Here is a 26,730-nt window from a genome sequence, read left to right on the forward strand (position 1 = left end):
AACAATTATGATGAACTAGCATACATATGATTAACCATAGAGGACGTCAGGTGACAGCCTCATAAATCTGCGCAGGTTTATCATTTCCTAGTGACCTGAAGGTTGAAAACACATCTGTGGGATTGGAGTGAAAAGCAGTGGTGGGTGAATTCTGAAGCTACGTGATGCATTCATAAGTATGTCATATTTTTAAAACTATGTTGAAACTTTAACTAATGTAATAATAATGTTTTCTATTTTTACATGTGAGAGAACTTTCCCATCAGTGAGCAGGCTGGTCGCTGAGTACATATTAGTGGATGTTACGACCATGTCACACCATCCTAAATTTACACTTTATTCAATGACGTTTACTAAAAGGACAGACATGAACCGTTTGTTTATTTTCTGATTGTCTATTTTCAAGCAAACATTAATGCATTGCCACACAATGTCAGAGAAGGGCAAGTTATTTCAGCACACCAGCAAACTTCCCTTGGAGCATATCTCCCCTGCGTGGGGGACACACACGCCGAATACTTTATGACAGACTCATTAATTCTGCTCTCCTCTGCAAAGGACACCACCAAAAGGACACGAGCTGTCCAGCTGTTATGAGCGAGGCACTGTGAGTGGCAGTAAATAGGACAAAGTCTACATTCGTGTAGTAGAACGAGCACATGAGACAGCGACGGGAACCTGACAAACTGTTTACACTCACCATGATTCTTCTCGCTCAACAGGTTTTTTGTGGCTGGAAGGAACATTTCCATGAGTTCTGGAACCTTCCTGATGACATGAACTGCACACAACGCTGCCTGTCAAATATTTACACATGAGAAAATCCATGAAGAAAAGTTCTGGTCTTCAACACTATATTGTACTTCAGAGAGTCAAGTGTAACTGCATACATGCCTACATTTTCTATGACATTTCATTCATGTAAAAATATATAAACATGAAAACAGTGAGGCTTACTTTTTTCCTCAAGTAGGAGTTAGATGTTTTGAGCAGCTTCTCTACCTCCCCTGCCAGGTCACGACACATTTCTGAGGAACCCATGCAGCCCAAAGTGCACAGGGCTAGACCCTGTACATATTGTGTGCTGTGATTTAAGTCACTGGTGTGGGAGAAGAGAGTTGAATCAGCCACGGAAACAGACAAGAATACATACTAAAATACTCAGGGATATATGAATTCAGTGGAAAAGAAGTTAAAACAAGTTATAAAAGTTTCTACAAGGGTTAAGTGAGGTTTTGGGGTGGTGCCCAAATAGACATCTACTTAGAGCACAAGTCATAAATTTGTTCTGTCAATCATAAACAAATCATTGTGCCTCTCAAATGCAAATAAGCGACCACTTAAAAGCTGAATATTAACTATATTAACCGGAGATCTTGCACTTACTTCTTAATGCAATTTGTCATTAGTAGGTGGACGTCCTGCCTCTCATCCAACAGCAGCATAGCTCCCAAATAACCTATCCGTTTGTCAGTGAACTTCTGGGATGCTATCAGCTTCAGGCACTCCAGCTGGAAAACCAATCATCATGTCACAACACTATCCAGGGTATAAGCTTTGTTCCGATAATGTCACTGGAAATCTAAAAAAGACCCCCCCGCCCTGCCATCGCCAAACATACCTGCCCAAAGTGTGCTGGGTAGCCCAACATGTGCATATAAAGTAGCTTGGCCACATTTCTGCAACGGTATGTATTGTCTTCCTCTCTAAAGGACGAGCGGATAGCAGCACACTCTTTCTGGATCATCTCACGCTCCTCTGCCTGGGTCCGTGCTGTCCGGATGGTCCGGATTAGCTCCCGAAGTCTAATCGGAGCTGGCATTCTCTGGAAAACATGAAGAAGAGAAACAGGTTGGCACACATTGCCTCAGAATGGGACTGGGACACCAATACAGAACAGCTACATTTAGAATGAAGAAAAGGGGAAAGAGTCATACACGTCAGCATGGGCTCAACAGTATGGTAATGAGAAGGAAAGAAATTTGATTGCTGGCCAGCTGTTTAAAAGCCGCTTCTCTAATAGTACTGGTATGCAAGGTTGGATGGAAATGAAGGTGAAGCTTTGGAGAGCACACAAGCTTTAAACAACAGGTGGAGGTTTATATAGTAAATAAGGAAATGCTTAGTCGTAAGAATAACCTATTGAGAAACTAATTTCTCACTCAAGATGAATAAACTCTTTCATGGAGCATGATAAGTGTTCGGTTGTGTGAAAGTATATATATTGAGCTATTAATAAGTTCTAATAGACAAGCAAATAAAACTTCCGAGGAGATAAAACACAGTTCATCACAACAAGACAGAACTTAATAAAAGTCAGTGTTTTATGACAAAAACATTTAAATTGTTTTTGAATCAACAGGATGATAGTGCAGCTCTTTGGCTGCGTTATGACATCTCTTAAGTTCCATTGTTTATCATCTTGTTCAGCATCTTAAACAAGTTTACCATATCATAAAATGTTCATATGTATGAAATGTCCAATAAGTATGAAAGCAAGTCGGTTTTTCAATAAGTGGGACAGAATCCGTCTGGTTGTTAGAGCAGATTTGAGGAGTGACAAACAGAAAGTTTGTATTCTCACTGGATAAATGAGAAAATGTGTTCCAAGTTTGATCTATTTTAATTAGCAATGAAATTGTCACAAAAAGGATGTGAATATTACGCCTATAAAACTGGAGAGTTATTAATGTTGGCTCCTCTATGAGAAAGGGACACATTTTTGTCTCCCATCTCCTGGAGCCTTTTATCTGGTAACATGCAGCACATAATTAAGCTGTTCCAGCAACAGAAACAATGGTTATTACTTGTCAACAGATCTATTTTCTTCAAATAAGTACCCAGTACTGAAAAAGGATGTTTGGCAGAGAGAATAAATTTCGACAGAGTAGCGACCTTAAAAATCTAATGGGTGAACTAGTGGATGTTGTTGCTGATAGACAACTGTTCTCATAAATAATGTAATTATTCTCTTCTCTAAATGTGAGCCTGCACTCATTAAATCATGTCTACAATTTTAACTGCCCAGACAGACGGTCCAAGTTTTTACAATTCAAGGAAGGTAGAGGATTCAAATTCTCCTGGACAATTACTTCACCACAGGAAAAAGTGTTGTTAATTCTGACGCAGGCTGCCTTTGCTGATATATTTTCTGATTTTTTTGTAGTTGAGTTAGCATTTATCCCTGTGGCTAGATCGCTGTCATGTTAAGAGGAATAACTCTCAAAGTGGGGTATTAGATGCGTTAGCTTACTGATTTTCCTCCTGTGATTTTCACTGACACTCACAGGTGTTGCTATATGTAGTGTACCACCCAAACCGACTCGTCTTGAGGCTCTGTTTAACTTTTATTTGTTTAAAAAATGTTGCTGACAGTTATATTGCTACTATCGTTCTCACTAGATATATTCTATAAGACGCCTGGAGATCTTACAAGGTCTTGAGCTGGCTAATTGCCAAAGCACTTTACACGGAAAGTCAACTCCAGCTCCTGTCCCCGCATGACACAAACTCTGATAATTGACTGTGCATTTTTAGATAAAGGTGACTGCAAAGAACAAGCCTTATTAACCATATGAACTTTAAATCTCCTTTCAGCATACCTAGTTGCCTTGTTTTAAGCCTGCATAACTGTGCAGGTTGTAGTATTTTTACCGGAATGTTCAGTGGAAAAGCTCACGACTTACTTTTTAATCATTAACCATCCCTGATGAGATCAAGTGAAATAATTTGAAACGCTGCCAATCTACTGAGGGAAATAAGTATTCAGATATACAGAGAATGAGGACATCCTTTGTTGAATGAAGTGGTGGTTTGTAGAGACTGTGAGAATTCATGGTCATTAACGGAATAGTTTCCAGCGTGGCCTGGGTGCTCGGGCAAGGCTACAATTTAATAAAGCCAGAGATCTACTGTCTGTCTTAACACCATTTAAATTACCTGAGCTGAATGGACCTAGTGTTGGGCTCCATGAAAAATGGCTCCCCGTCTCTTGCTGTGCTTATAATCAAATGTGTTCACATTCAAGAAAGTTAATCCGGCCTCTGCCGAGTTTAATTAAATTTCAGTTCCTTGTTCTTTCAGTCGCAGTATAACTGAACATGTATCTACAATCAACAAATGTTGTTATTATCTATAATGGCCATTAGTTTGTATAAATATTTATGGGAAGTAGAAGTGTCTTTAGCTTAAAAGATAAAACTTACAAAAAAGGGGGGGCACACATAGTAGGTGGGTTGCAAAGACCATGGGATGGGGAGCTGAGAGTTTATTTAATAGTTGGGCAGCAGCAGTGTAGGGTTCCAGCTTGGCATCAGCAGACAAATTCACATTAGCAAATGGACCTGGAAGTTCTCGGGTGATTTTTTTTAAAGTTTACAAGCATCATTGTCAAGGTTCAGACCAAAACGCCTCAGGACACAATTGGACCAATTACAGCAACATAAAGTGTGATATAAACAAACTGCTATAAATGCAATTCTTCTTTCCGTGAAAATTTACCATGCACTTCATTTAATACTGTCAAGTCAGAGGATTCAACACACCAGTGGCAGCCACCTTGGTTGTAACGAAAAACTGCGCCACTGTTCTGTCAATTTATCAAAACCGGCCCCTTTCAGATGAATGGTTCTGATTGGCCCCACATGTCTCTGGAAGGATGGTAATCTGTATGAACTGCAAGGGGGGAAGGGACAGGACCTATCTACGAGAGTAAATCAACTGAGCTTCCTGATTGGTCTGGTTTCCAGGCAAGTGGTCTTTAAGGTCCACTTTACTACAAAGACAAAAAGGCTACCATTATATCACAGATAAAGGTGGTGACCACACACATGAGTCACTTCAGCTATTAGAGATTGTGTAAAACTAAACGACTCAGTTTACCTGAGGATATCTGGCCTGAGTGTGACTATGACAAAAATGTGCTGCTCTATGCCTTGGCCAGTGCCAAGGACATAAATAAAAAATGAATGAAGTGAATACATAAATAAAAACATTTTGTTAGAAAAGGAAAGTGTTGCACTCAGAGTTTTTTTAAGCAAAACATTTTTAACCAAGTATTTCAGAGGGATTATGCCCCAAGTCATCTTCACTTATACAAACAACACTATTGGAAGTTTTGTCAGCCAAAACAAAAACAAGATGTAATCAAACACATCTTAACAGGCAAAGTACAAATCATACGCAACAATTTATGAGACATCAAAGTAATTAAAAAAATGACCATAAAAGCCATGATACAAACTTACAATGAGGTAATATGGATGCATTTGGAAACATGATCTAATATCAATAACACATCTTTCCTATGTAGGCCTACTTTGCATGTATTCTGAAATGTTCAAAACAAGCTTTTCCTCTCATGAGATTTGGAGAGCCAGTCGAGATAAGCTTTCAGAGCCTGACAACCAGCAACAAGCAAAAAGCTTTTACCACAGGGAGCATTCAACCTGTTGAGTATGAGACATCGTACTTGCAGCATCAAGAGATAGAACACAGTTAAAATGGTTTTACAATAGATAACTGAAAGCTGCCAGGAGTGCATGGTGAGAAACTTAAAGCACAGATGTGCTACCTTCTTGGTTTGGAAAGAATTGCACTAAAAGATCATCAGATGGCTGCAAGAGGAAAACATATACAGAGCTACCACAGGGGAGAAGCATTTTCCCTACTCAATTTTGCAGGCTGTTGGAGCCTGCACTTTGTCTCTTCATGTTCTCTATGTACTCAGTTAGAGTATGTACACAGATGTTGCAAATGAAATACTATAGAAGAAGACTTATTTCACCACCTCTAAGTGACCGGCTACGCACAGCTAAAAAATAACTGTCACCAAATATACAAACAAAACTGAGGAGCAACCATGCAAGAGTATCAAATGTCAGCTTTTACATGTTTTACATTTATAATCTGCTTCATATAAATTCAAATGTTGAGTCCTGCACCTTAAGCCAGACTCAGAAGATTTGAAATACCTAACCAATTTTGAAATCATATTATATCCCGGACATAAGGAGGTACTTCTTAAACATCACATTTCTTGAAGAAATTTTAAACGTGCCTAAGCTCCAAGATTTCAAACAATGGCACATCACACACTACAGGATATTATAAACATTATCATTCCAGAGGGAGCAATCAAGGAGCAGTACAATGCCTCCTGTATTCCCACGTGATCCCATGGGAAAGGAGATGTAAACAAAATGGAGACAGGTGCAACAACTTTCTCTTCTGTTAGTACTAACAACAAAAAACAAAAGCATTAGGCTTAACCAGCCTACTTTAGAAGTGGTCAACACTGGTAGTCTACTCTTCATTGAGAACTGGAGGTCAGTTTTAATATCTGTCCACAGATCTATATCAGCATTAGTTAGCCTAAAGGGATAGAATGTTTACATTGCTCAGCATCACGCTATCAGCTGAAAGAAGTGATGTGAGCATAAACATTATCATCCAGACTTGATGTTATTGAGTCGGCCCAAATGGGTTTTTGGGCCTGCAGGTTTAAGACTGACTAAGTAAACACCTCACTTTATCAGATAATCTAAACATTGGTACCGACCAAGGTCGTGGACAAGAATTCTCCTCTGATTGTCAGGAGGGTGAATTCCTGGAAAAAATCTGCCCAATTCTCCTCCGCCCAGATGATATTTAATGTATTCCATAGTCAAAATATCTAGACTAGTGTTGGGTGGTCAAGATTCTGTTTTTTTGTTTGAAAAAAAAAAACAAACTGAATTCATTATCTCTTCTTTTCAAGTAACTATAAAAGGTGGATCAAAAAGTTGGCCAGATTGTTACATTCAACACTGTTTGCAGTCAGCCCCATTCCTCCTCCTACCAAGGTCCACAACCACATACAAGTGCTCAATCTGCTGAGGACATTGTTAAATATATGTGAACTTACTTGAAGCATATGTTCAAAGCCTTTACGAAGCTGAATTACAACTGCTCGTCATCCTAGGGAATGTGTAGTTGAACATGAAGGGGCCCTCCACCTGCACAACAGGCCCCCCCAATCGACCACCAATGGCAGCATCATGGAGGTCTAATAAAGAACTCGCTGAGTGCAAGGATTATGACATCATGTCCTAAACCCTGGCTATTATCATATTTTTTCTCTCAAGATGTTGGTTCAGTTAAGCTCTGCAAATAATTGCCAACTGCCAACAAAGTGAGAATATTGAATTTCAAAGTCAAAAGAGGAACATCACACAGAAGCATCACCTGCTAGTATAAGCATTAGGCCACAGAGTTAGTCTTTGTTGTCAGCGGACATGAAGGTTAAGTAGTTCTAATCAAGATCATAGCCGTCTTCTTTCAACCATATCAACTTGTAATGTTAGGATCCTGAGAGTTTCACCTGGAAGGACACCTGAAGTTTCTGTTGAATCCTGGGTATTTCTTCACCACGGGTAAATCATAGATAACTGAGTCATTTCACATAGAGATTAAGACAACAGGAGGAGGCTGACATTTTGGAATGGCACTTCGTAAATATGAAGGATCTGACACAGAATTACAGGAATCACGCAAAAACAGTTCACGTCACACTCATGTGCACACTTCCTACTTACAGCTGACTTCCTTAACGTCAACCTATTCATTGTTACGCGAAAACCAAGTGACAGTCAGATGATATAAAACGCATTATTAGAAGATAGCTGCCCTCTGAATTAAGGCGATGGGAAGGTAGCTTCGGGAACTGGCACAAAATGAGTCAACTTCTACCAAGACAGGAAGCTACCGATCTTTGGATCCACAGCTACAACCAGATGCAACGTGAACTAACTACTGACAGGTTTACTATTTGTCAAATGTTCGAAAAGTCTGACATCACTTAGGAGAAGTAGAGCCAAACATGAACCTTGTAGAGCCATATGCCCCTTAGCAAAGGCACATTACACCTTGCAAACAGCCAGCTAACCCCCAGCTAGCACACTTTGAGAGAAAGGGCAACATTTTGGGATGACACCACAGCAGTAGCTTCACCTTGGCTGACATGATTTAAGGGTTAAATGAAGATTTAATTCAACAGCAGCATAGAGTCCTGCGTAAAGGTGCTGAGGCCATTACAGACTGGATCTCACCGCCGATTGATCGGGACCTGATGCAGTTCAGGCCCTCCTGAAGCATTTGGATTATCAAGCTAGCGAGTCCCCTCTGGCGTTAGCTAGCTACCTGACAGTTTCTGTCATACTTACTTCGCGTACTACCTAGCTTTGAAAAAAAAAAAAGTACAGCGGCACAAATGTGGGCTTTCTGTAAAGACGTGAAGTGTCAATCCGGGATAACACGTTGTCACTGTGATGGTGACTCGTGGAGCGAGAACACAACACGAATGTCTGAGGAGTTTCACATCCCTAGCACACAGCAGGTAGTTAGCCGGGCTAAAGGGGCATGCTAACCGTGCTAGCTCCCTTAGCTGCTGACAGGCACAACCCCGGCGCACTGAGGGGCTGCGACTTCCTCTGCAGCGCCACAGTGAGCGTTGTCAACGTGGATGCGATCGAACCCCGGGCGGCCGGCCCCGCGTAAAGACACTATCACACACTCGCGCCGACATTTTATCCCTGGGAGATACTTACGAGCCGTAGTGGTGGCAGAAAACGACCGGATTCGCCTCTGTTAGCAATGGAGGGAGGAACACACTAGACATGCAAAATGGTGGCTACTCCAGCCTCGGCGCATCTACAGCAGGCGGAGGGTTACACTGGCGGAGCGCAGAGGTTTTGTGAAAGAGGCGCGGACTGGCCGTCGCACCGGGCTCGACCTCCTCACGCTGACCGCACACTAACCGCAGCCGTGCCCGGGATCGCACCTGCTATGCCCGTGTTCACTGGACACCATGGGTAATGACCGATCCGCGTCTGCATGTCTGTCAAAGCTGTAGCTAGCCGATCGCCCTTGCTTTTCATTTGCTGGTTGCCGTCTTGCTAGTGAGCGTCTCCTCCACAATAAAGGGCTAACGGGCTTGATAACGTTAGCCAGCTCGCTAACGTCATCTCATTGATTGCATTAGTTATTGGTGTGTTTATTGGTTTGCGCGTTGATGTGTGTCACGTGCCACTTGTCGCACGTAAATCTCATGACACGACGAGATTGTGTGTGTTTGTTTGTTTGATGCGATGCCGTATTTTCTCTCAACCTCGCGGAGGAACACGTTTCCAGCCCTGTCAAGGTTGTGCTGCGGTCCGTTTACTCGTGGCAGTCAGTGATGACGACTGCATGTGATGTTATGACATTATCCGTCCAGTGGTGTGTAGCGCCCTCTAGTGCTCACACCGCGCTGTTGAAGAGACACTGATGCTGTAGGTTGGGTTTAAAGGTATAAACTCTGTTAACTATACAGATACTGGACTGCATCAGGTTTGGTTGTATGTGTCAGTAACTTGTAGAAACTCCATTGATCTAAGATTAAGATTAAGGTCGAAATAAAGCTGATTGGAATCAAGTCAGATGGAAGTAACATTCCATTCCACTTCGCTGTAACGAATGATACGTCACAATAACAAAAAATGAAAAGTGATATAACAAAAAACTAATTTGGTGTCATTGAATATAAAAATGTTCCAAATTTTCCAAGGCTTTTAAAAGGTATCTAATCTACTCCTTTGTGCTGAGGATTAGATACGGTGACTGTTGTGTGACGTGAGGATTTCGAGTTTCAAGTTTTATTTGTCATATGTAAGTTAGCACAGGGTCAACAGAACAGAAGTCAAATATATTACAAAACTAAAAAACTCTATACATTTTAAGGTGCAGTGTGACATTCGTTGCAAATGAAGTAACAATTTTAACTGTATGGAGTGTGTGTGACTAGTTATTGCAGCGTGTGTATCAGTTGTTTCACATTTTTCTAAGTAAAGCGGGTGTGCAGAGGGTTGTTAGTCATGAGTTGACTGCAAGTTTAGAAACCTGATGGCCTGACTGTTCTTTCATTCATTCATGTGCTTGGGGCCTGAATGTCGTAAAATGATCATAAACCTGTCAGAGACTAGTTCTGTGTTATATGGTAGAAAAATAAACGGGGTCATTATGAAACTTTAAAGGAGTACTGTTGTTGTCAGTTAGTTGTTTGTGTAGAGTCTAATGTGGCCTTTCTTATTGGAAATGCTTTTTCTGAATCGTGCAGCACTCTTTCACGACTCATTCTTTTAAGATTGGAGTGTATGAATCATCATTAATGCTTTCCAGTGCTTGCTCAAGCCCACACCCATCAGGTCACCTTTTCATATTTCTGACCGGCCTGCCCAGTGGCTTTTCATCTGGGTGAACAATCAGCATTCCTGCTCATTCAATCAGTGGCCTGTATCACACATGCAAACAATACAATGTTACCCTGGTAACGTTACCGTGTAAAATTCAAAGCTTGAGAGCGTAGACTTAAATACAAAGGGTCTGTTCACAAGTCACAAAGTAATAAGTGGTAAATAGCAACGCTGATGAGTTTGGTTTAATGGGACCTCTTTGCCTCTGATATCTACTTCAGTGAATTTTCTTGATCTTCTGGTGAGCTGTTCTTCAGCCTTCACCAGGGAATATCTAACAGAGCCTGATCAGAGGATTTAAAGCTACTTTTAGTTCTGGGGAGAAGTGACTCAGAAGCTCAGCCTGGTAGCTCCATATGCCATATCACGCAGAGCTTCAAAGGTCAACAGGAACGTTTTAATATCATTTCTAATCCAGAGAAGTTGATAGATGATGAACCCAGGGAGATATGTGTTTGGACTGAACTGTGCAACATAAGTCATCTACAAAGGCACTTTAATGACGTGTATTCTGAAGCTATGGCAGGATAAAGCTTCCTGTTGTGTTTTATGTCTGTTTAATGACAACCAACACAAACTTAAATGTATCACTCACCATTAAAAGTGCTAAATCATGAAATAGTGGGAATAATATGCACATTAATTTCAGATATCCTACTTCTACTATTACTGCTGCTGCTACAAATATTAATAATTATTATTTTTTGAGAAAACATCATTTATGGGTTTTATTATAACATTAACTAAGGAAATATGTTTTATTCCCCAAAAAGTTTGATTATAACAGGCCCAACTGTTTTCTGTCTTTAGTAGTGATGTTTGATGTGATTCAAATATTAAATGAAATTTGTGTATGTAGTATATTAATATATATTACACAATAATTATAGTATCGAAATATATATATATTATATGTTATTATATATATATATATATATAATTTTTTTTTTAAATACACCACACCATGGAAATTCTTTTTTTAAAGCAGTAGATTGTAAAAAAGAGGAAAATGAAAGTATATAATAGAGTAAAAGTAGTAAATAAACATCATTAAATAAAAATATGGAGAAATGTACACAATATAGACCTTTTACTACAGACAGAATAGTCTTGGTAGAGAAAGCAGTAGAGCACAGGATGACTGATCGAATCAGGTAGAATACACAAAAATACACCAATATAAAAAAGGTACAATGTTATTTATACTGTTGCATAGTTTCACTCCATCGTCGCCTTATCTCCCACACGCCGTGAACGCCGCAGCACAGTATCTTTAACATCCCCTGCATATCCCATAATCCTGTTCGGCGGGTTTACGCTGGAGATCAGCTGAGCTCATGCATCGCTGCAGTGAGAGCGCGGGTGCTGGCGGCGGAGGATCGGCGCGGCTCGGCTCGGCTCGGCTCGGACATCGTGTGAACCCCCGCCCCCACCTCCCCCTGCTCGACCGGAGGACGGGGTGTGATTCCCGGCTGCGAGAATGTGACGCCTCGGTGTGTCCGGTGGGGGTTTTTTTTAAACTCACGAGAACGAGCGGCCGATTGTTTTTTTTTGTGGTTGTGTCGATATTTGGTTCATCAGTCGTCCCCTCGCTGCGGGAACACCTGGACGGAGCCGGACGGGGAGCAGGAGGAGCAGGAGGAGGAGGAGGAGGAGGAGGAGGAGGAGATCCGTGTGTGTGGCTGATCAGCGGTTCAATAATATGTCCAGGAGAAAACAGACCAACCCCTTCAAAGTTGACTGTAGGTATCCCAGGTTCCAGCTCCGTGACCGGGAGCAGTTTACACCCAGCGTCTCCGGCACTGATGCGTTTAAACCTCAGCACATAGCATCACACTCTCGTGTTGTATCATGGCTGCAGCTGATATCTGGAGATTCTGCGTGTTTCTTAATGGAAACACGGAAACTCACTTTTAATTGGCTGAGTCAGTATCATGATTAATTTCCTTTTTATATTATTCATTATTCCACCTCTTGAGAATTTAAATGGTCAAATTTACACATGAATGGAAATAAGAGGAAGGATTGACCTGCAACTCAAATTAACACGGAGTCAGAATGAAATGTGCATCAAGAAAACTATTTTAAAAGCAGTTTTTGCTGCTTAAACAAACTCAGAAATGCTTGTTGGTGTCCGTAGTATTTTCAAACATGGTTTTTCTCATTTCAAATTGATTATCTGTGTAAACTCTCGAGTACCGCCCTGGGACAAGAGTGTATTACATCTTAATTTGTATGTTACAGACTGATTCACATGTAGCTCCCTCCAGTTGTTCTGTGGCGGACCATGTTTCTGATCTCTGGTTTTGTTTAAGGTTTCATCTCTGCAGATTATCTGAGTGAGAACATGTCATGGGTTTTAAATAAGACGTGGGTTTGAGGGGCACCATAACTTAGCTTAATATTAAAGCGTGATCAGAGCGGACGAGCGTGTCCACTTTGTCACTGTGTGGATCTGCAGAGCACGTAGTATTTTTTTATTTTTACATGATGGTGTTCCCTGAAAATCCATGTTGCTGTTATTTCTCCCTTTCTTCCTCTGTACAGTGACATACCTTCAGTGTTTGTTGCTGCACTAACACCATTCATGTATGTTTACACCGGTGCTGGGCTGCAGCAGGCAGGCGTATTGTAATCAGGGCTGTCACAGTGATAAGTCAGGCAGTTTTAATCTAATTTGGATTAAATTTGGCAAATTGATCGCAGGCAGGGTCAGGACCTGTGCTATAGATTCTTTTTTTTTACCAAATCCATCAAAGGTCAAGGTCACAACATGTGATCAAAGTTGAAATGGTGGTTAATGCAGTTACAATTTCAATTTATTTGTCAATTGGTAAAATCCCTCATTGCCTAAATATTAAGACTTTTGATGCCTAAACATTTTAACAACGTATCACAAACTGAATATTAAGACAGCATGCAGCGCGGGTTTGACATCTTTCTGAATTCATCTCTACCTTTGAACTAAAGATAGTCGCCATTTCAAGAATTTGTCAATTGACAGCAAATGAATTTGAAATCTCCAAGCGAAGACACCAAACATTATTCAGCTTCTTTGGTTTAATGAGATTAGTAATCTGGTAGTAACAGTCAGGTGTATTGTAATGGGTGGTGTGTATCTGCTTGTCTGTCACAGCCATGACTTGGGCAGTTTTAATCCAATTTGGATTCAATTTGTGAAGTTGGTTGGGTGCAGGGTCAGGACCTGTGCTATTGATTTTTGTTTTCTCAAATCAGTTAAAGGTCAAGGTCTCAACATGGGATCAGGAGTTTTATCCTAATGCCAATGCATGGCAAAATACACAGGAACCTCATATACATGCATATACAAGTGAAATTGTCTTTATAGTGATAATGTGGGAAACTATGAAAAAGATGCAGTGCGTGGGAAGCGTGTCCCTGAGTGCATTTCTGATTTTGTAAGGTTTTGTCTGTTTGGTCAGATAAAACAAACTGTTTTGAATATGTCACCTGAGCCTTTGGGAAATTAAATTTCACTACCCGGACATTTATTGTCCCAGTGATTCATGTGTTATTTGATCAGCAGAATCATCAATAACGGAGATAAGCGTTATTTGAACTTGCAGACTCACTGAAGTACCTTGATTCCTCAAGAGGAGGAGAATACATTTGATTGAAACAGCAGGAATTCTGGGGAGAGCCCTGATGTAGATATATTGTTGTCGTCCCCCCCCCTCCCTGTGTGGCTTTGCCCCCTGGCCCTCTGCCCCCTGAATCCCCTTGTTGGTGGACAGCGTGCTGACCTCAACACGTCTCAGACCTCAGGAGGGGATTTCCCTCTGTAATCTACTGAGGTTGTGTATGCTGCCGCCCTCCTTTCTAAACATAGTTTGTTTAAACTGCAGTTGAAATACATGTTGCACTTGTGGCTGCAGTAATCCCTGCGAGCTAATGAGCTCATTTTCTGCTCCCTAACACGTCTACACGAGTCTGGAGTGGGAGCTGAACACCCACAAGAGGGGATAATATAATGTAATGCTGGCTCGTATCGTTAGTGCACCTCACGCTGCGATAAACGGCATAACATTTTTTGGACTGACAAGCGGTACCCCCCACTGTGTCACCAGAGTGTGAGTTCACACGTTGCGTTTTTTGTACATTGATACTTTCGTCTGCTTTAGCTCGATTGTTTTACTTTGTCTTTTCATGTGAGGTATGAATTGCCTCAGAGCTGTCTCCCTCCCGAGAGGGTCAAACACAGACAGACAGACAGACTGACAGACCAGACAGGCAGGGAGACAGTCTGACAGGCAGGCAGGCTGACTGACAAAGCACACACACACACACACACACACACACACACACACACACACACACACACACACACACACACACACACACACACACACACACAGAGCATTCCAGACAATAATACAACAGTGTCTTGCCATTTGTTTTCCTCCTTGACTTTGATTTACAGCAACACCAGGAAACACAGCATCATATAGAAGTTGATGAGGATTTGGAGGTGGTGCTTCCATCAGGTTAACAAATAAATAGACATCAGTTTGTTTAACAGTTTCCAAGTTTACATTCTGAACAACTGTATTTGAACTTGGAAATTATAAGAAAAAGATGATTTTCCCCTGCGTGCTTACACTCGTCTTGGTCTTGTTGCCAAATAAGTTTGTACATGTTTCTTTTTTGTTGCATTCACCGAGGAGAATTTAAGTTTTAAGGTCATGGTGTCAAACTTCCTGGAAAATTTGGTGTATCATTTCATCTTCCTTTCTATAATGTCAGGTGAGCTGTGTCATAGTGAGAATTGATCACTTCTGGCCCACCACTCTTGTTGTGCTTGGTGTGTGTGTGTGTGTGTGTGTGTGCTCAAGACGGGGGGGCCCCAGCACATCCTTCAGACTTAGATAGTGTTGTGTGTGTTTTGGAGGGGACTGTGGCTGAAAAGGCGAAGGAAAGGGGGCTTTGAATTCATCAGGACCCCCATTGCTTGGTGTTTGAGTAGAGTTTTGGCATTCTATCTTTTGTCTGTTTTGTTTTGCGCGCTCCCCACCCCCTCCACCCTCCCCACCCTTCTCTTCCTCCACCTCCTCCTCCTCTCTCCCTCTTCAATGTGTCTGTTGGCTGATGAGTTTGTCTCTTTGTCTGGATTCAGTCAGACACTGCGTCACCTCCTCCCTACAGACACACAGACTCAGAGATAACATCACAGTGGCACAGACTGGGGGTTCTAGGAGAGACAGATGTACAGACAGAGCTCTAGCAGCGGGGGGATGGGTATCTCTCACACATCAATCTTTGGCTACGTGCCGTCCATGCAGCCAGCTTGTTGTAGTATAGTTTTAATAGTTCTGACCCACTCTGCCAACGCTAATGAATGCGTATGCATCTATGGGAAAAGTGCTAAACTGGGTTCACACACCAACTTCTCACCAGTAGCCCAGGAGCAGATTGACCAACTTCAATATTATACCTCACACACACAGAAAGAGCCAGAGAAATACCTCAGGCTTGTCATGGGGGCTGTAATTACTTCTGTCAGACTCAGGTAACTGAAGTCAGGATCTCTCTCCTATCTCTGATCTGTGGGGTAACAGAGCTCACCAGGGAAGAACGATGGATTTCAAGATATCGTTAATTTAAGCTTTCTGAGGTGGGAGGTTCTCGCGTGCGGATGCCCGAGGAGCTTCCACTGCAACCGTCTCCACTGAGGCAGTTTAATACTTGTTTTCAGGGTCAAGTGTAATAGTAACAAAGGTGAAGGTATTTTATCTACTCCCGCAGCCGCCAGGGCGACTGTAAAACAAAGAGTGGCGTCACAAAGAGTTAAATGAGCCACATATGGGCTGTCATGGTATGAAGCTTTATCCTCCCCCTGCGAGCCGATGCTATAGATATGGAAGTAGTCAGAGCTCCGTACAAGCAGGGAGGACAGAGGGCGAGCCAGGCTGTTCATTGTGTGGGTGGTACTGAGAGAGGGAGACAGAGAGAAACACACTGAGTAGCAAGGCAGTTAGCTAGAGGAAAACAGTGCAGGCTGCTCCCCCATGGGACTGCAGCATGCCTGTCGAACAGTGCTAGCATGTATCTGCGAGTGTATATGCGTGTGAAAAAATGGGGGTTGGGATGCAAATGAAGTGTGTGCACGTATGTCAGCGAGCTCGCCTCGCTGGATGCGCTTTCATTATGCTGCAGTGTCGGAGAGTTCACATGAAAGCAACAGAATCGATGAAGATGTTTTCGTGGTGCGCACATTGGTTGAATCCCAAAAGTCTTGAGAAAATGTGGAATTGTATAAATAGAGATTATTTATTTTTTTCAGAGGCTTTTGTTGCTATTATGTGTTTTGTGTATAACCAGATGAGGAAATGTTCTGAGAGGCCTGGATACATGTTGCGTCTTAAAAATGTTAAAAATTCATATCTTCTTGTGGTTTGCTATGACAGTAGATGCTGTTTCTATGGAGATAAAGCACTCCTGCTGGAAGAAATGTATGTGTAGAGATTTTCACTTAATATAGTGATATGAGATTATTAGTTCCATCAATTGAAAAGCAGGTTATGTATGAAATCAGTTTCTCAACAAGAGGCGATGCCACCGTGGTGCACAGTCATAGCAGCGTCTCTCTGTAGACACACTTGTGTTTTGTCTATGCTTCACTGTGTTCAGGAAATTGCAGCGCGTTTCCATAGACAGAGACAGTCTCCTGTATTGTGTAACTTCATAGTGTGGTGTGGCTTTTCATTCATGTGTTCCACACCTTTTCATGCAACTGCAAACATAATAACTAGTTATTATTAACAGTTTCAATCTGTCATTCCAGTTCTTGGAATTGTGTTCCTTCATTGTCGTATACCAACCATCAATCCTAAGCCTTTTCTCAAACAATGATGCCAAAGTTTTGCTCCATCAAATCAGATTCATTTGAATTAGGTTGATTAAAAATTAGAATCACTTAAGGTATATGTAATTTTCTATCTATCATCATAGTAGATATCCCTGTTTACTGTATGGGGATAGAATACATTTTGTATATAATAAATTAAGGACTTTTTCATGGATAAACCAGATGGTAATGACTTGTTTTGCTAATCCAGCAAACTAAACATCACACTGAGGCAAAAATGATATTAACACTTCAAACAATATACTTAACACACCCAAATTATTAATGGGGGTATATGCATAATATAAGCGGGACTGCAAAATATCTGTTGATGGCATGAGGTAAATGCACCATGTGTATATACATATAATGGCAACAGTTATACTATGTATCGTGCTCTTCTAGTCTTACCGACCACTAAAAGCGTTTTACAGTTCAAGTCATTCACCCGTTCACACACACTTATTCATACAGCGCCTCCACACACAGCTCTTTTTCTATCACAGACCATTCAGACACTGTGGCCCAAGGATACTTTGGCGTGTGTACTTGAGGAGCCGTGGAGCGACCCACTGCCTTTCTGACCCGCTCCACTTCCTGATCCACAGTCTGTATTGTATCTCACACTTACCGTTGCGGGCTGAGATTTTTCTATATATTTTTATGTAGGTTGAGTATTCACAGACCTCCGACCCTAGTCACCTGTCCTACCTGGGGTTACCTGACTGGCATCACTTTTCTTCTCCCGTCAGAATAGTCCACTTACGCTATCTATTGTCTTTCTTTCTCCAGGGCCATTCCACACTTCAGGCATCACAGGAATACAGCACACTATTAACATGGACGGCAGGGACGAATTCACCGAAGACAGTGAATGCTGCAGCAACAACTCCCGGGAAGTCCAAGGGCAGGATAGCATCACAGGTACAGGATGGAGGGACGGGACGGGGACGGGGATGGGGACGGGCTGGCTGGACTCTGTAGGAACATCCTCGGACTGAGGGGTGTTAGTGAGAGTAAGCCCTGCTCTGTGTTCTGTTGTCCGTCTGTATTGATAGGGATGTGTTTGCCTCCATAGAAGACAGCGATAGTGACCTTGACAACCACGGGGAAGACTCGTCCTCCAACACCTCCGCTGACGACCACATGTCCACCAACAGAACACCGTGCCGCCTACAAGGAGCAGGAGTCAAAGAGGTGAGCGGGCTGGTGTCCACGTCAAACAACAGAAATCAGGCCAGACTAGTAATGACATACACAGTAATTTTCATATGTATTATTTATATATTGGCCTTTTTGGGCTCTATAAGACTGTGGCAGCGAAAGAGAGGAAGCGGGGTGAGAGGAGGGGAATGACAATCAGAAAAGGGCCCTTGAGGATTATTTATGCTCTACGTTAGATAAGAGCCTTCTGTCTGTACTCTGTTCAAATTCCGTCCATATTTGTGCACGTCCTCTAAGAGTCTGCTGACATGGATGGAAACGACGAAACTTCAATGGTGACGGAACTTTTTGAGGGAAGACTTTGTGAGTTTGTAAGAAACTACAGACATCTACTGTGTGTGATGGTTCTTCACCCGGGCACAGGGACGAACAGCCATGTATGCCTCTTCTTTAGGAGGTACATTATCACAACCTCCTCCACCGTCGACGTGTATGTTGTTGTCAGGAAGTCTTGACTTTGGCGCAGTGGAAGTATGTGGGCAGATCGTTTTGAAACCGACTCTTTTAGTATGTAAAGGTCGCATAAATGAACCTTTACTGCTCAAGGCTTATGTGCCCGAACCGTTTGCCATTGCCCCCCCTACACTTTTTAACGTGATCTTATTGTACTCCTTTGTTTCAGTGTATGCCACTGTAGTATTTGCTGCAGTTTTAACAGGTTTAATCTTAGTTACAGATCCACTTGCGTCGGGTTTCTTATCTAATGTGTTGCACGTGTGAGAAAAGTAGCAGATAATTTGAACTGTGAGGTCAACTCAACAGAAGGTATTGTTATCTGTCATGTGACATTTCCTTCTCATCTGCTAAAACCTTACTATACTAACTGGATTTCAACTACAGCACCCATTTGAATGTGTTTTTGACAACTTTTGTCAACTCAAATTTACCACCAGAAAATAAAAGTTCCAAGCACTCAGAAGTCCTTGATATAGACTTGAATAGAACACCCCCTGGCAGAGGTGAATATGTTTTCTGCTCAGACCTTCTGTTTGAAAATGTTCTATATTTCATCTCGTGTGTGAGTCACAGATGTGACAGCAAACCGCATCATCGTGACACTCGTAGTGAGTCACTGGGGCTTGTGAGGATGTAGCTCATTCATACACTCAACACATCACCATGCAGGATTTGCAGAAATGCTTCAGATGGAAAGAAGTGAGGCGAATAGTGACAGAAACGCCCGCGTCAAATCACACGATGCAAACGCTTATCTCCTACAAATGAGGGAAAAACGATTCTATAATGGATCAACTTTTACTTTTCAGAAATTGTTGTGAAATAATATAAACATGGAGATGATAACGTTGCTTTGGAGGGAAATGGATGTTGCAGAAATGTTGCGAACACTTGCATGCATTATTGGATTTTCTCCTGAAGAGTGTTTTTAATGGTGCTTGGTTTTCTACAGGAGAGTGAGGACGGGACAGACCACATCAGCACCTTTGTTTGTCCTCTCTGCCCGCTGGATTTCAGCAGCCCTGAGAAACTCATCTCCCATGTCTACCAGGTGAGGACAACCTCGTCTCATCTGTCCTGATCTAGTACAGAACTGCAGTGGGTTTCTACCAAGGTAGCAGTCGCTTATCGCGTTTAAAAGCCCTTAAGTAGCTGTCAGCATCAGTACTTCAGTGAAGTGCCGGTTTAGGGAGAAGGCGTTGACTCGTATGATCCAATCTAGTGCTTCTCCTGTCATGTTAACTGTAGAGCAGCCTTGCAGTTTGCAGTGTAAGGGCTTAATTAAACAGTAACATCACAGTAAACCAATCCTAAGTTGATTACAGATCAAGTTATTTAAACAAATTACAATAAGTGCTAAATATTTTTAAGGTTCTTATATTGTAAACTTTTACTAATTCTCTCTTTTAAAATGCTGCAGTTGCAAATTGATCTCTTCTTCCAAGCTCGTTTTTCTTTCTGTTTCCAGTCATCTTCACTTTTCAACACTAACTATGTGTCTTCACCAATGTCACTTCATATGCACTTGCTTATTTTATAATTTTTAATTTGATACATTGTTATTAGTGATAAAACAATCAAGACCAGTTCTTGGCACTCATTTGAACGTTATTTGTAATATGCGAAACGTCCTGTCATGTGATTTATATGCACAGAAACAGGGTCAGCATTCAATTTTGTAATTCCACGTTTGTGTTTAACATTTCTCGTATACATATAGTCTGGCATTATTATTCCATTTGGCAGTAAAGACAAAAGATGTAATGTTCATCAGATGCTTTCGTTTTCTTTTGATGAAAACCTAATTTGCTTAAAACATCTACAGTACAGTGCATTAGAATGTCTTTTTTCTTTCAATCATTGATCATCTATATTTAAAAACATGTTACTCCTCAGTATTTCACAGCCATATTTCCATTGTTATCTTCTCCATCATGGTTGGTAATGCACACAAGCTGAAAAGTATTTGATTAAACAACAGTATATATAGAATGATTTTTGATTCAGATTGGTTTCTGTTTTACGTTTTGAGAAGTGACCGTTTTTTGTCGTGTACTTTAAATGTGTCTTTCTTTTTTCCCCTCTCTTGTTTTGCTGTCTCTAACAGCACACGGCCATGATGAGCAACACCAAGAGCTATGTGTGCCCAGTGTGTGGGCGAGCCCTGAGTTCGCCTGGCTCACTTGGACGGCATCTTCTCATCCATTCCGAGGACCGCCTCTCCAACTGCGCTGTCTGCGGCGCACGCTTCACAGACATTGACAACTTTAACAGGTTCGGCTCTGTCTTTTCCTGATGCCCCTGAAGTTTCTGTGTTTTCTGCAAAATAATCGCATGTTATCAATAATTAACCAGTTGAGTTAAAAATGTTAAGTCAGCTGCTTCCACAATTTTCAGGTAAATAATAAATCAATATGAATAATTTAAAATACACCACCTCTGTTTTGTTACGGATCCTTTTTTCACTTGTAACTTTATTTAACATTATCTAAGTGTTCAGTAACATACAACAGATCCTTTTATCAGCATATAAAAATGCAGCAGATATTCAAAATGATTTTGGCAGGAATGCTGACAATGTTTCTTCAATAATACACTGAACTACAATGGAGGAGTTATTATAATAGGAGTGTGATATTAGGCCGTATGCAGAACATGACTGATGAATATATTAGAACAGGAATGACTGGTTTTAATGGAAATAAACGTGCATGTTGCTTAGCAACTACCATTACCTACTACCCAACTACTATGTCAAATTCAAACAGCACAGACAAGGTCAGAACACACAGCACAGTAGTAGAGGGAGAGAACATTCATGAGCTTTCATTGGTCGGAGATATGGTTGTTAAGATGTATAAAGTAAATATAAACTGAGCACAGATCTATAGAAAATACATAGTTAAATGTGGAATAGCTATTTCAGTTTGTCATTGTTATGGCTGTAATAAACTATGAATAACTTTTACAGCATGTAACATAAAGGTTTTGTTAGGGTTGTAATCTGTCAGCTCTCAGGCCATTACCAGTGAACTAAACTCTTCTTCACGAGACACAGTGTGTGATTTATCTCTGAAACAATTATTTCAGGAACTGAGTCAGATGAAATGAGTCATCGTTTCCCATTAGAACAAAACGGTTTAACGTCATGTCAATCATAGATAAAGCCTTAACCAGCTAACTAACTATGTGACTAACAAGAACGCAAGGCAGGCAACTAAATGTTTAAATATTTCAAACGATACTTCATATAAAATGATTGTAACCTCGGTTACAGTTGAGTAAATACTTTTTATAGGCACGAATTCATCGATTTTATTATAAGCGATATGATTTGTAAGATAAAGAAAGTAGGAGGTGACTGTGTCTTGAGACTTAAAAAGGAATTTAAGACTAAACCCATAATAATGACTTTTTAGCAGTTCAATTTAGTTCAGTTTAAAAAAGAACCTGGAGTCGAAACCTTGAGTCAGGAAGCTATTGCTTCTAAGAACGACTCCAGGTTGTTCTTTTGCTTTTCCCAAGCTGATTAATGTTGTATCCTATCACAGGGAGAAGCTTAAAGACGTCCTCGAAACAAACAGGATGGATGTCAGTGGTGGAAGAGACTGCTCCATGTCCCCGTCCCTCTCCAGCAGCCCCATGGACAGCCCAGGCTCCGGCACTCGCTCCTGCCATGGACCAGGCCCCAGCCCGAGTTCATGTCAGGGTCCGCGCCCGTGTCAAGCACCTGACCCGAACCCCAACTTATGTCAAGCCCATCGCACCTGCCAGGGACAAGGACACATCTCGAGCCAGTGTCAAGGCCCCAGGTCATGTCACGGCCTGGGCTCTGGGTCGTGCTCGGGCCCAGGACAGTGCACAGGCTCTGACCAAGGACCTGCCTTTCCCTCGCTGCCCGACAGTCTCCTCTCTGAAGGGCCGTCACTCGCATCTATCCCTGATGCGCTTAACTCCTCTTCCTCAGGCCTTCCTCCTATCCCCGACATAATGAGCCCCATGCCGGTGTATCCTGCAGGGGTGCTGCTGGTGTGCAACAGCTGCGTTGCCTACCAGCAGTTGGTGGAGGCCCAGTCGCCGATGCGGAAATGGGCTCTGCGCAGGAAGAACGAACCCGTTGAGGCTCGCGAGCAGCGTCTGGAGCGCGAGCGCACGGCAAAGAAGAACAAGCGGGCGTGTGAGACGGACGAGGAGAAGGAGATGAGGAGGCTGCGGGACCGCGAGGCCAAGCGCATGCAGAGGATGCAGGAGAGTGAGGATCAGAGGTCACGCAGGCTGCAGAGGGACAGGGAGGCCATGCGTTTAAAGAGGGCCAACGAGACGCCGGACAAGAGGCAGGCTAGGCTGATCCGTGAGAGGGAGGCCAAGAGGATCAAGCGACGACTGGAGAAGATCGACCCTGCTCTGAGGACACAGATAGAGCATGATCCCGCCGCCATGGCCGCGCTCACAGCTGACATGAGTCTCTTTCAGTTCCCCTGTCCTATGCCGGTCCCTTCCATTGATAACGGCCTGTTCATGAAGCTGCCCTGATCGCACCAGGCCTCTGGGGGAAGGGTTTTATGACAAACTGGCTTCTGAACAGCATCATTAACCTCTGCACTCCACCAACATGCTGTCGTGGTCACAGCAAAAACCATTCCTCGCTGGTTTACTCCCAGCGTCTTCTGTGTCGAACAGATTCACAAACTGTTTGTTGAATACAGTAAAAAAAACGACATCAGTTTCTAATTTATTACAGTGGAGAAAACCTTGGAAACAGGGTTGAGAATGTTTCATATTGTATGGATGATGACGTAAAAGCATGTTGTAAAGAGATTTATCTTTTTTCTGTGGACTCTCAGATTTAACACAGTTCATTCTAGTAGGAGCAGTTGTACTTCCTTTGAGGGAAAATTTAAAAAAAAGTCTTTTGCACATGGACCTTCAGTAAAGGGAGCGGGGACTCTGTAGCCCCAGCCCCCTCCTCTCTGGTCCACTCCGCCAGCCCAGTGACTCGGGTTTACTGGTAGCTACACCTCTCTCTTCAAGCTGCCACCGAGGGTCCCTGGGAAGTTCACATTCAGTCAAACTACTACCTCAGCCGGCGCCGTGGTGGCGCCCTTTGTCCTGTGGCTTACTGCGCTCCCACTCCAAGCTTCCAAAGCTCTACATGTACTGTTCACTACTACAGAGGACGGGTTGTTTTCCCCCAGTTTTTGTTTGCATGTATCATTCAGGCACTTTAATAGGACACAAACATTCATAGGGACGAGCAACTGAACTGGTAAAAACACACCAGTACTACACACATTTCTTAGGGTTGATGATAATGATTAACAGACACACTCTGAATGTTTTGTCCTATTGAACTCGCCCAGTGTCGAGCAACATTCCCCCTCATCTCCTGAGTTGTACATTTGCTTCTTTACATTCTCTTTGCCAATATTTGTTTTTATTTACGCTGTAAAACGTTTCGCTAGTGTCATAAATAATTTTGACTTTCTGTTACAGAGCATTTCTCTGGCTCTCAGAAACCGCTGCTGTTCTTGTACTGTACAATACATTAGTTACCTCTTGTGTATTTTGGGCTCATCACTCACATTAAGGAGTATTGTGCTTAAATGTTCTGTTAAAGTGGAACAGCACCTGATTACGTTACCCATTACTTGAACTCTGCCCATAAAGATGCATTTGTTTTCCTGATGATGGATAAATTACGATATGAAAGTGGGTTATTACTCTGCCGAGGATGATGCAACCACTGCAGTACCTTCAAAATGTCTGAACAGTACCACTTTCTTATATTTTCTCTGTCTGCAGAAACACATCTGTTGAATCACGACAGGTGGGAATTATTTTAACTTCACGTTCAGATTTTTTTTTTTTTATTTCCCCATCTGCTACCGCGCACTGAGGCTAAACTCAAGTCCGTTCTGGGAGAGAGATTTTATTCATCGGTATTCATTAACCTCATTCCAGCACATATTTATGCAATATGATGTGAATATATTTTTCTTGTGAAAATATTTGGGTTACTTTGTTTCCGTCAAGTGGTGTAAAATTCTTTTCATGAATGTGTTGAATTAGAGGCCATGTTTGGATGATCCCGTGTTTTAATATCCTGCCTGTAAAGTTACCTCCAGCTTTTCTTGACTTCACCTCACCAGATGCAAACGTTCATAGCGTCGGATATGAACGTTTCTGAAACACTCTTCTACAATTATCAGAGACGGGGGACGAGTGCTGGTCCCGTTTGAGTCACTCCTAGATGAGAGTCCCTCTACCTGGCTGCTTGTTACAGAAAACCTAACGAATAATGAAGAAAACAAATTGGGATTTTTTCTTTCTGTCTCATCCTCAGAGACTCTTCTAGGAGTGCATCAAACCTCTATGCAACAGATGTGTTATTTATTCCAAGGGAAGTTAATTCACTTTTCACTGAAACTATGCAGAATGCGACTTTAATTTAAACAGACTTCAATGTTAAAGAGTTTAGCTTCTCAGGCAATTTAACTCAGTGAGAGGGTTCAGAGCCTCGATGCAACACCCTGGTCCATAAGAATCATTTAAAGGTCGATCATACGATGTGACGGAGACGGGCTTTGGAGACAGTCGGCCTCCTGAAATGTGTTTTCTCTCTGAGGTTCAGCACATGAAAGCAACAGGGTCTCACTGCCATCCTGCTCATGACATTTAGAGGGTAGATCAGTGTTCTCGACAGGCGTCACTTGTCTCTCCTCTCAGACTGAATTCTGGGTATTCTCAGAGGTTGCTCTTGGAAACTGCTGTGATCCCTTTTGTCCCACAGCAGCAGAATAACGGGACAGGAAACTTCAGCGTCTGAAATACTCATGCTAAGGAAAGTACGAGGAACCCGGGAGTGACGTTGGTCTTTTACAAGCAGTACGCTCAGTCTGGATTAAATAAGCACTGCATGTCGTGAATCTGCACTTGTCCTAGAATGGTTCGATATGAGCTTGTGTTCTACTGTTAGTTTATGCCTGCCTGTTTTTTACAGTTAAGTCAAAAGAACAATGTTGTTGATGACGTTGGCCTTTCTATATTAATTCTATCAGGATTTTCTCTCGATGTCCATGTTTACAGAACAAATCTCGCTGAACAAGGCCAAATGAATGAGCTAAACTGCAAATGAGAACATTCACGCTCGCTGTGATATCAATGCATTCTGACTGGATGGGCCTCTGGGGGCGCCATCCTCTGTTACTGGATTAACAGATGTACAGACCCCGATGAAACATGGTGAAGAATGTGGAAATAAACATCAACTTTACTATAACGACAGTGTCCAGTGTAGTTTTCCTCCTCTGTGCCCTTTGTTTTACACAAACCACTGTTTTATTGACTCAGTGTCACACAAACAATTCTCAAACACTGACAGGTCTTCTCTCAAAACTGCAAGTGTGGGTGGAGTTTCAATTTGATTTTTCTGTTATTTATAATTTTAAATCAATACAGAAACAGGCAAATAACAGCCATGTAATTTGTATGTATAAGCAACTATATGTAATAGTGAATTGAAATCAGTATTGAATTCCTTCAGTATTAAAATTCAATGCCACAAAATGTATGCCATTTTATTCTATGAGAATTCATTTTAAATTCAATAAGAATTAAGTCTTGGCTCTATTTTATTACACATTCAGTAATAACTATTATACAGCGATTATAGGTTTCTATATGAAAAAATGTCAAAAAACAAATTAGTTTACATGTACATTTTTTCCAATTAAAGTTATCAATTGTGCTAAATTAACTTGAATATATAAACTTAATTTGTTTGTGTTACAGATTTAAGTATTTTTAAGTTGGTGCAACATTGTTCTTTTCAGTGCGAGTAGACTCAGTATTTGGTTTCAGTATCAGTAACTTATAAAAAGTAGGTTAATTAGCTCCTCTTTAATCAGCCCCAGCATC

At 41.8% G+C, this 26,730-nt stretch overlaps 2 protein-coding genes across 8 annotated transcripts in view; one reads left to right on the forward strand and one right to left on the reverse strand.

Moving 5' to 3' along the window:
* The window catches only part of ap1g1 (adaptor related protein complex 1 subunit gamma 1), a 21,395-nt gene extending 12,664 nt beyond the window's left edge, over window positions 1–8,731 (reverse strand). For 4 of the 5 annotated variants that reach the window (XM_035165315.2, XM_035165155.2, XM_035165233.2 and 1 more), the window contains exons 1-5: window positions 8,586–8,730; window positions 1,622–1,825; window positions 1,387–1,511; window positions 958–1,099; window positions 701–797 (exon numbers count right to left, since the gene is read on the reverse strand). In XM_035165315.2, the coding sequence (XP_035021206.1) occupies window positions 701–797; window positions 958–1,099; window positions 1,387–1,511; window positions 1,622–1,822 (565 nt within the window). In that variant the 5' untranslated portion in view covers window positions 1,823–1,825; window positions 8,586–8,730. Of the gene's footprint in view, window positions 1–700; window positions 798–957; window positions 1,100–1,386; window positions 1,512–1,621; window positions 1,826–8,585 lie in introns of all 5 variants that reach the window. The other variant, XM_035165086.2, reaches the window with a different exon arrangement.
* znf821 (zinc finger protein 821) lies at window positions 8,727–26,092 on the forward strand. Of its 3 annotated transcripts, none has more exons than XM_035165526.2 (6): window positions 8,727–8,849; window positions 17,926–18,057; window positions 18,212–18,330; window positions 19,766–19,864; window positions 20,921–21,087; window positions 22,365–26,092. In XM_035165526.2, the coding sequence occupies exons 1-6, from the start codon at window positions 8,846–8,848 to the stop codon at window positions 23,344–23,346; spliced, it is 1,503 nt and encodes a 500-aa protein (XP_035021417.1). In that variant the 5' UTR covers window positions 8,727–8,845; the 3' UTR covers window positions 23,347–26,092. The 3 variants fall into 3 exon arrangements, with proteins under 3 accessions (XP_035021417.1, XP_035021332.1, XP_035021486.1); XM_035165441.2 differs by lacking the exon at window positions 8,727–8,849 and adding an exon at window positions 11,669–12,010; XM_035165595.2 differs by lacking the exon at window positions 8,727–8,849 and having other exon boundaries at window positions 18,192–18,330.
* The last annotated feature ends 638 nt before the right edge of the window (window positions 26,093–26,730 follow it).

This window comes from Hippoglossus stenolepis, chromosome 1, assembly GCF_022539355.2.
Source record: "Hippoglossus stenolepis isolate QCI-W04-F060 chromosome 1, HSTE1.2, whole genome shotgun sequence".
Taxonomy (NCBI): Eukaryota; Metazoa; Chordata; class Actinopteri; order Pleuronectiformes; family Pleuronectidae; genus Hippoglossus; species Hippoglossus stenolepis.